Source organism: Humulus lupulus, chromosome 2, assembly GCF_963169125.1.
Source record: "Humulus lupulus chromosome 2, drHumLupu1.1, whole genome shotgun sequence".
In the NCBI taxonomy this organism is placed as follows: Eukaryota; Viridiplantae; Streptophyta; class Magnoliopsida; order Rosales; family Cannabaceae; genus Humulus; species Humulus lupulus.
In genome coordinates this window covers 119,685,111-119,694,187 of record NC_084794.1, presented here as the reverse complement: position 1 = coordinate 119,694,187, position 9,077 = coordinate 119,685,111, and the positions used below count along the sequence as shown (strand labels likewise).

At 35.3% G+C, this 9,077-nt stretch overlaps 2 protein-coding genes across 2 annotated transcripts; both read left to right on the top strand.

Annotated features, from left to right (window-relative positions):
• Positions 1-239: 239 nt before the first annotated feature.
• LOC133814669 (uncharacterized) lies at positions 240-4,046 on the top strand. Its single transcript, XM_062247600.1, has 4 exons — positions 240-956; positions 1,007-1,617; positions 1,796-2,293; positions 2,399-4,046. The coding sequence occupies exons 1-4, from the start codon at positions 240-242 to the stop codon at positions 4,044-4,046; spliced, it is 3,474 nt and encodes a 1,157-aa protein (XP_062103584.1).
• A 174-nt stretch (positions 4,047-4,220) lies between these two features.
• LOC133814668 (uncharacterized) lies at positions 4,221-4,978 on the top strand. The gene is made up of 2 exons (XM_062247599.1): positions 4,221-4,422; positions 4,539-4,978. Exons 1-2 carry the CDS (start codon positions 4,221-4,223, stop codon positions 4,976-4,978), a joined length of 642 nt encoding a protein of 213 aa, XP_062103583.1.
• Positions 4,979-9,077: the final 4,099 nt, after the last annotated feature.

Here is a 9,077-nt window from a genome sequence, read left to right as displayed (position 1 = left end):
ACAAATTCCTATTATAAATATATTATGAGAATAATAACTAAATAAGGAATTATTTGAAAACCATACAATTTAATCCAAGATATTAATTTTGAAAATCACAATAAAAAATAAATTTAAAATCATCTTTTAAATAAAAAGATATCTCTATAAAATTTGCCAATTTTAGGATTTACAAGAATGATCGAGTAAATTCGAATGTAACTTGTTGTTAGGTGTATAATATTTCTCTCTCTCTCCCCATGGTTCGGAAGAGGAAAGTTATATCGAAGCCGGTGGTGGTTTTCAATGAGACGCTGGTGGCGGAGGACCTCCCTTTGATCCAAGAAGTGGAGCCTGAATCGAATCCTGTAGATGAATTTCATGATCCTTGTGCTGATTTAGAGATGGATCGTGGAGTTGATGAGATGCGTGATGGAAGTTTGCTTCGTACCTCTCCCAAATCAGTGAGATGGGCTGAGGAGGTTGAGGGAACTGATTATCAGAGCTCGGCGAAGGATGTATGGAGTAAGTTCAAATCGAATCAGGTATTAACCCCTTCTACTCGTTTGAACTTCACTGAACCCTTGAAAGTTGGTGATCAAATTGTCGCTCGTCTAGATATGGAGGAGGTGGAGATTGAAGCGTCGTTCTGGAAAAATGCTATTGTTTGTATTGTGCTTGGTGTTAACCCACCATTTAGAGTGTTTGAAGGTTTTGTCAAAAGAGTTTGGGGAAACCTTGGTGTTGATAAGATTGTGAGAATGCACTCAGGTTTCACATTAGTTAATTTCAGGGATGAAGCTTCTCGAGACCTGATATTGGAAACGAGTGTCATTCATTTTGACAAGAAACCAGTTGTCCTTCGTCCTTGGACAACAGACATGGACTCTATAAGAATGGTAAAGTTTGTTCCGGTGTGGATTAGGTTGAATGGTTTGGGATTGCAGTATTGGGGAAAAAATAGTCTTAGTGCTCTGGTAAGCACAATTGGCAAGCCGATAATGGTGGACAAGGTGACTCAGAATAGATCGATGGTGAAATATGCAAGGTTTTGGTGGATATGGAGATTTCGGACCACCCTCCAAAATCTATTGCTTACATCAATGAACGAGAACAATTAGTCGAACAATTGGTTGAGTATGAATGGCTCCCCTCTAAGTGTTCTGCATGTGCTCAATTAGGTCATATAGTGGCTAATTGTAACAAGGATAAAGGAGTGGTTTGGAAGAAGAAGGCCACTGTTGACAAAGGAGAGAAACCTGAACAACAGAAAAATGGTATAGAGATTGATCAGCAGCAACCATCTGGGTCTACTATACCAGAAAACAGAGTGCATAATTCTACTAGTGTTGTTGCGGATGAGAGGAAAAAGAGTTCGTACAAGGGACTTGATTCAAAGGAGAATAATGAAGATCAGGGTATTCCAATCTCATCTCAGCTAGATGAAATAGGTAGTGATGAAATTGCTGGCAATTGGATTACTCCCAAAAGGCGAGGGCCAAGACAGGCAGTGGCAGCTCCTACCAAGGCAGATGCAGCTCCGATCAAGGCTAGTTCGAGTAATGGATATGCGGTTTTACAAGAAATTGGGGATGGGCTTTTGGTCACCAATTCTACCCAATTAATTGATGGAAGTTTGTAATATGGTAGGGTGGAATGTGAGGGGTATGAATAAAAAAGATAAGCAAAAAGCTATTCTTGATGTTTGTAAGGAGAATAAGGTTGGTTTTGGAGCTCTTTTTGAGACTAAGGTGAAACATGAGAAAATACAAGAGGTCTTTTAGAATAATTTCCATAATTGGGATTATTTTTCTAGTTCTATCACCTCTGGTAGGATTTTGGTTATTTGGCAAGCTAAGTTTGTGAAGGTTGAAATTTTGCTCGAGGATCCTCAACTAGTTCACTGCAAGATAAAAGTGTGTGGCCAGCAGGAGGTTTTCTTTGCCACGGTGGTTTATGGAAGTAACTCTATGGGGGAGAGAAAAACGTTATGGGACAAGTTGGCTAGTATTGGTCAACTGAATAATCCTTGGATTATTTTCGGGGATTTTAATGCTATGTTTAGCTTCCAGGACAGGAATGGTGGGAGACAAATCTTAGCAAAAGATATTGCTGATGCTCAAGACTGGCTGGCTTTAGGCCAAGTGGATGAATTTAAGTGCTCCAGAGCACACTTTACTTGGTCTAACAAGCATGATGTAGGAGACAGGATTTTTTCCAAGCTTGATCGAGTTTTTACTAATGACTATTGGCTGGACACTTTCCCTAAAACTAAAGCTTGCTTCAAATGGGGCTGTGTTTCAGACCATAGCTAGTGTGTGATTAAAAGCCAGGAGGTGAACAAGGTGGGGTTCAAACCCTTTAGATATTGTAATCACTGGTTGCTGTATCGTGGTTACAAAGAGACTATTTTGAATAGCTGGAGCTCTACTTCAGGTTCGGGAGGAGGCTTAAATAAGATTGTGCAGAAACTCCTTAGAGTTAAACATGTTTTGAAAAGATTTAACAGGGAAGAGGTTGGTGATGTAGTTTTGGATTACAAGTTGGCTAAGGAGAAATTCAGCAAAGCTCAGGAGGCCTTGGCTTCTAATCCCTCTGACTATACTCTTCATCAAGCTGTTATTCAAGTTCAGCAGAAGGTCTCTGAAATGCAGAACCGGTACTCTAGCTTTCTCAAACAGCAGAGTAAAGTTAATTGGGTAAATTTCAGTGATGAAAACTCAAGGTACTTCCATGCTGTTATGAGGAAAAGAAGATTGGAAAACAGAATCACATCTTTCACTATTGGTGACAAAATTGAAGATGATTATTCGAAAGTAGTTGAGCACTTTCTCACTCATTTTGAGAACTTTATGGGGAGGAGAAGTTCGGCTACCGAAGAGATCGACTTAGATTGTTTGAACCAGGGTAATAGACTGTCTTTGGAGCATCAAGTCAGGTTATTAAGGCCTTTTAGTAAGAGTTATGTGAAGAAGGCACTTTTCAGTATTCACTCTTCTAAAAGTCCTGGGTTAGATGGCTTCGGATCATGTTTTTTCAAGGGGATATGGGATAACATTGGAGATGAAATCTCTCGTTCTGTGTTAGAGTTTTTCCAGGATGGGTTATTGCCTAAGTCGCTAAATGAAACAGTGATTTCCCTCATTCCTAAGGTTGCAGACCCGAAAACAGCTAGTGATTATAGGCCTATTGCTTGTTGTAATACACTTTATAAGTGTATCTCAAAGATGCTCTGTACAAGGCTTTCGGAAGTGCTTCCCTTCCTTGTTCATAGCAACCAAGGGGCCTTCATAAAGAATAGAATTCTTGCTCATAATATTATGATCTTCCAGGATCTCCTCAAAGGTTATACTAGGAAGAATATTTCAGCGAGATGTATAATGAAGATCGACCTTAGCAAAGCATATGATACAGTTGATTGGCACTTTGTGGAGGAGCTACTTAAGCATCTTTGTTTCCCCTCGAGATTTATTGATTGGATTCTGGTCTGTTTGAAAGGAACGAGCTACAATCTACTCATGAATGGAAGAATTCAGGGTTCGTTCAAAGGGGAAAAAGGTCTTCGTCAAGGAGACCCCATGTCTCCCCTCTTGTTTGTGCTGATAATGGAGTATCTAACCAGATTATTGGCCCATTGTTCTGGTAAAAAAGGGTTTGGATTTCATCCTATGTGTAAACAACTTAGGTTAACTAACCTATGTTTTGCAGATGACTTGATAATATTTTGTAAAGGCAATTTCAGTTCAGTGACATGTATTCAAGAAGCTTTCAAGAAGTTCTGTGATTCTACAGGTCTTTCTGCGAACAAATCGAAATCCCATATCTTCTTTGGAGGAGTTAAAGAAGACATTAAAGTTAAGATTCTTGACTTGATGCAAATGGAAGAAGGATCTTTTCCTTTGAAATACTTGGGGGTTCATCTTCGTCCTACTAAATGGAAAGCTTCAGATTGTGGGTTGATCTTGGACAAGCTGAACAAGAATCTCAATTGTTGGGCGAGCAGGAATCTGTCTTTTGCTGGTCGTGCTCAACTAATTCACTCGGTGCTTGGTATCAGAAACTTCTAGATGAGTATATTCATTCTTCCCTATAAAATTACAGCTGCCATAGATAAATGCTGTCGTGACTTCCTCTGGGGTTCTAATGGGAGTAGGAGTAAGCTTCATCTCCCTTCTTGGGAGAAGGTTTGTCTTCCTAAAAAGCTGGGTGGTATTGGTTTTCGCGAAGGCAACAAATAGAACATGGCTTTGATGGCGAAGTTTTTATGGGCGATCTCTAGCAAACAAGACTGCCTTTGGGTTAGATGGATTAACTCCATCTATCTTAAGGAGCAAATCATTTGGAATACTCCTATTAAGCAAGAAATGAGCTGGTATTTTAAGAAGCTTCTGAGGCTTAGACAAGTTACTGATGAAGCTTCTTTGAGGCAAGCTGAAAAGGGAGGTAAATTTCGAGTTAAACAATTCTATACCTCTCTTATTTCTGCTCAGAAAGTTGTGTTTGCTGAAACTGTGTGGAATAAACTCCTAGTGCCCAAGCATAGATTCATATATTGGCAGGTTTTAACTCTCATCTGCTCACCAGAGATCATTTGAGCCGTTTCATGCCTATCCCTACTACTCTTTGCCTGGTTTGTGTCTCTGAAAATGAAACTCACAGCCACCTATTCATGAACTGTATCTTCTCTAGAAAAATATTTGGGGAAATTAGTAGCTGGATGGGCGTGTTTCAGTGGCCGAATTCCTTCTTGGAGCTTCAGCAATGGTGTTTGACAGCTGTTAGTGACCTGAAGAACCAAATTATTAATGCTGTAATATCTGCAACAATGTATTTTGTTTGGAAAAATCGGAACAAATGTATCTATGAATCTGTTTGTAGTACGGCTAGAAGTATTAGCTTGGAAATTAGGAAGGTTGTTAAATGTAGAATTTTGGGTCTCGGTCTTCATAAACTTAGCAAAAGGGATAGGTATTTGCTTAATGTTGTAGAGGGTTGGTAGTTGTTTTTTTTTTTAGTGCTGTTGCTGCTGTTGCAGGCTGCGGTTTGGCTGTTTAGAAGCTGTTGCTTCTTTCTTTGCTTTCTATCTTGTTTGGTTTTTGAATAAAAGTTTTTCTCTTGTTCAAAAAAAAAAAAAAGAATGATCGAGTAAATCATTTAGCAATAATAAATTGTGAGAAAATGAATTAGATACAGTATGATGAATGTTTTCTTTCTTTCTATTCGTAAACATGAAGACAGAGATAAAATTAATTTAATTTTTTTTAAAAGAATTATGTGGTTTAATGAAGTTATTGCAATAGTTATTTAGGCATAATGTCTTTTTTAACTCAAGTTTATTTTTTCTACAGCTCAAAACATAACTCAAACTCTCACAGTAAAAGAATCAAACAGATAGTGTGCACCAAACAGAGTATCAAAACAAAAGTTTTCAGATTTGACTCAAACCATACTATTGAACATATTAGAAGAGGAGAACAAAACAGAGATATTAAATGAAAGTACAAAGACCAACGAGAAGTATACTGGTTCAGAACAAGATCAATATGATCTTGAACCCAATCTAGTTGAAAGCACTATAATCAATCTTTATTTAGACAAGAGTTGAATAAATCAATACAATCAAGCTTTGTGGAACTCTTCTCTCATCTCACGAGTGTTTCACTCTCTCATAGTCTCAAAACCAAGAACAAGCACTTTCAAACAGTGGTGCTTCTCTTATGCGAGTTCCCAAACCTAGCTCTTTCCTAACTCTCTTCTCTCTAAAATTCTCACAATCTTTGATCTGAAAAATTGTTTCTATTTGAATGAATGAGAGGAATGACTATTTATAGGCTACATGATACTAACTCAGTAGCTTAAGTTTGATGTGTGCCTTACTGTCAAAACTTAATGTGGTTGGGATTTAAAGAAACCAATCCAACAATTCCACCTTGTTTCTTCAAATCACAACCCAATTATGTTAATCTCTCTCATGGTAATATAATGCTTTCCTGTGTCACCCTTAGTTACTAAGGCTGAGCAAGTTTAAGCAATGCTTAAACTTATTGACATCAAGAACCTAAGTGCCTATGTCAGCGGGATCCTCCTCAGACTTTCCCTTGTCCAACTCGATCACTTCTACTTCTATTTTCTCTCTTATCCAAAATAATCGATTATCCATATGCGTAGTCTTCTATTGATACACTAGGTTATTGAATAGGTGAATCAATGACTGGCTATCTGGGTGGACATTTGTCACTGCTACAAATATAGGTTTTCTCTGCGCTATTTTTTTCAATCTTAAAGAAAAAGAGCAGAGAAAAGGTTTTAATGAGTCTAAAATATCACATATAATACCTGCGCCTTATTTTTTTGCAGCTTTAAAAAATGTGAAATATTACATTGATCATCAGCTAGATCTCACGTAGTTGTCCCCGGTGAAATAGCAGAACCTTCAAATTGGTTAACTGATGACCAATGGGACAGAATTGATGTTAGTTTAAAATTTATAGTGAAGTAGTACTATTCCATTACAGGAATACATGGGGTTGTACAAGTTCTCGTTGACCTGGAGTTTATAGGAGATTGTGAGGCTATCTTCATCACATCGGAAGACGTTTATCAAGCAACCTCCATGGATAATATTGGATCCTCAGCTATGTTGTTTGGAATGAGGTATGTATCAATTCAAATTAAACTCAATTTGTTATGTCATAACAAACTATTAGAGGAGTTTGAATATATTAGATATTCATCCGTAGTGAAGTAGGTTCTGAGAAAAAATTGTGTGTTGCGGAGATAATAGAAGGTTGAGAACATGTGTGTCTTAGTGAAGTAGGTTCTCTGAATTATTTGTGTGTTGCAGTGACTTATGGTAGAAAACATGCATGTTGTTTGTTGTATGTTTTATTTGAATTGAATTTATAGGTACTAATAATTTTGGATATGCTATAGAAACAGAGGAAACGGTGCCCCATTTTTTTTTATATCAATAAAAAATGATATTAATTGATTAATTGAAAATGTAATATGCACGATTGATTCTACAGATGCATTTGGGAAAGCATGCACCCAAATTCACTACAGCTATAGAATTTTTTTGACATTGAACATCTTTCTATTGGCAATGATGAAAGTAAAAATAATACGGTGGATCTTATAGCCAAATGGATGATGACTACGGATAGACGAAGCCAAATATATTTCATTCCCTGGATTATTGAGTTAGAATGGACTAGTTAAATATTATCACTGCTATGGTTGGATTTTAATCTTATAGTAATTATAATCTTATAGTAATTATTTTTTTAGTCGACATTGGATGTTGGTGCTCGTGATGATGTGGAGTGTTAGGAGTGTGTCCTAAAAGCATGTAAATACATTTGTTTTTCTGTGAATAAATAAATACAATGGTTTATTATTGTTGTTATATTTAGATTGTTAAATTATTGTTTGAATAATTTTGTAAATATCAGAAAAATTCCATATTTATTATTGAGGATGTGATCTTGTATTAGTACGAGAGAATTAAGATCACATGAATTAATAAAAACAGTCAACAACAACAAATTAATGTTATGGAATTCTTTAATTAGAGTTGTAAGTACGGTTTACTGAGTATCATAATGATATAAATAATCTAGATTCAGATTATTGATGTGGTAAGACATCTCGGTAAAGGTGCTTTATATAATATGATTGTATATGACATGGACCGATATGAATTAAAGTCTTTATCCAAAATCCATTTAACAATAAAGAGTTGTAATTCATATCATAACTGATGATCATTTATAGATCAACCTAAATCCTGAGTGTTCGTGAACACCTGCTCATGTTTATTAAATCTTTTGATTCATTTGTTAAGGTCTCTTCAAGAATGAGGCTAATGACTTTTGTTTTGGAGATTTAATATCATGGATGGCTGGGAACATGTATCAACAATACTGAATCTAATTTTTTCTAAAGGATCGTATATTAGTTCCCTTAAGGGTTAATTCTGGAACTTAATGATTTTGAGCTCAAATCTATAATTAGATTATAGATTAATTATTCACTAGTGAATTAATGGTACTTAAGGAATAAGAAGTAAATTAGAAAGGTAAAATGGTAATTCTTCCATTCTAATTTATGAACTAATTAATTAGAGGGTTGAACTATTGAGAGATGGTTATATCAATGGACGACTTAAGATAAGATTTCTGTAAAAGTATATCTATAACATAAAGAGTGCAATTCTGAATTTATAGTGGAGTAATATCAGAATTAATAAATTAACTATTATAATTAAAGACTTTAATTATTTAGTTTCAATTTATTGGAGCTTAATATTATAGGTTCATGGTCCCCAAAATGGCTCAAACAAACACTGACAAAGGTAAATACAAAAATGGGCAGAAAGGACTTATGTGATAAGTAAAATATTTTTCTATGTATCAAGCATAATTATTGTTTAATTATGTGTAATTAATTAATTAATTATTTGATTTAACAAAAATATAATTAATTTTGAATTAATTTATTTTTGGGATTTTTGGTATTTAAATAATAATAAAAATTGGGAAAAATCACATGCCATCACTGCCATGTGGTACACGTGTAGCACAGTGCACAGTCACTGTGCTACACGCATAAGAGACTATGAGAAGTTTCTAGGTTCCAAAAGTTTAGTTATTTAAATATTAAATAAATAATGAGATATTGTAATATGATTAAAATATTATTATTTAAACAAAAATCTGATAACTGATTAGTTATTTTCAAATTATTTAAAATAACTAAGATTTTATTTTAATATATTGGATATATAAAATATATGATATCAGTTTTTTCAGAACGTATCTTTTAAGGGATAGAAAAATATCTAGAAATCTCTCTCAGAGAAAGAGAACAGTGATACATACAAAAGTCACTGTTCTTCACAAAACCAAGTTCCAAACTTTATCAGATCCCATGTGTTGGGAACATCTGATAAATAAATTTGACCTATTATTTTGTATAGCGAGCTCACACTCGTTCTTTGTGTTCTGAGAATATTTTGGAAGATCTTGGTGTGAGATCTCAAGGATTTAGCCATACAAAAAGATAGCAGCAAGGAAGGACCTGAGGTAATTTTTCTA

What these genes read in the sequence shown, in the direction of transcription:
- LOC133814669 (XM_062247600.1), top strand. Translation starts at nt 240, where the DNA reads ATGGTTCGGAAGAGGAAAGTTATATCGAAGCCGGTGGTGGTTTTCAAT. An exon ending in AAAATAGTCTTAGTGCTCTG is followed by an intron (nt 957 to 1,006) that starts GTAAGCACAATT and finishes GACTCAGAATAG; the next exon opens with ATCGATGGTGAAATATGCAA. An exon ending in TGTGTTTCAGACCATAGCTA is followed by an intron (nt 2,294 to 2,398) that starts GTGTGTGATTAA and finishes TATTTTGAATAG; the next exon opens with CTGGAGCTCTACTTCAGGTT.
- LOC133814668 (XM_062247599.1), top strand. Translation starts at nt 4,221, where the DNA reads ATGGCTTTGATGGCGAAGTTTTTATGGGCGATCTCTAGCAAACAAGAC. An exon ending in GAGGCAAGCTGAAAAGGGAG is followed by an intron (nt 4,423 to 4,538) that starts GTAAATTTCGAG and finishes ATATATTGGCAG; the next exon opens with GTTTTAACTCTCATCTGCTC.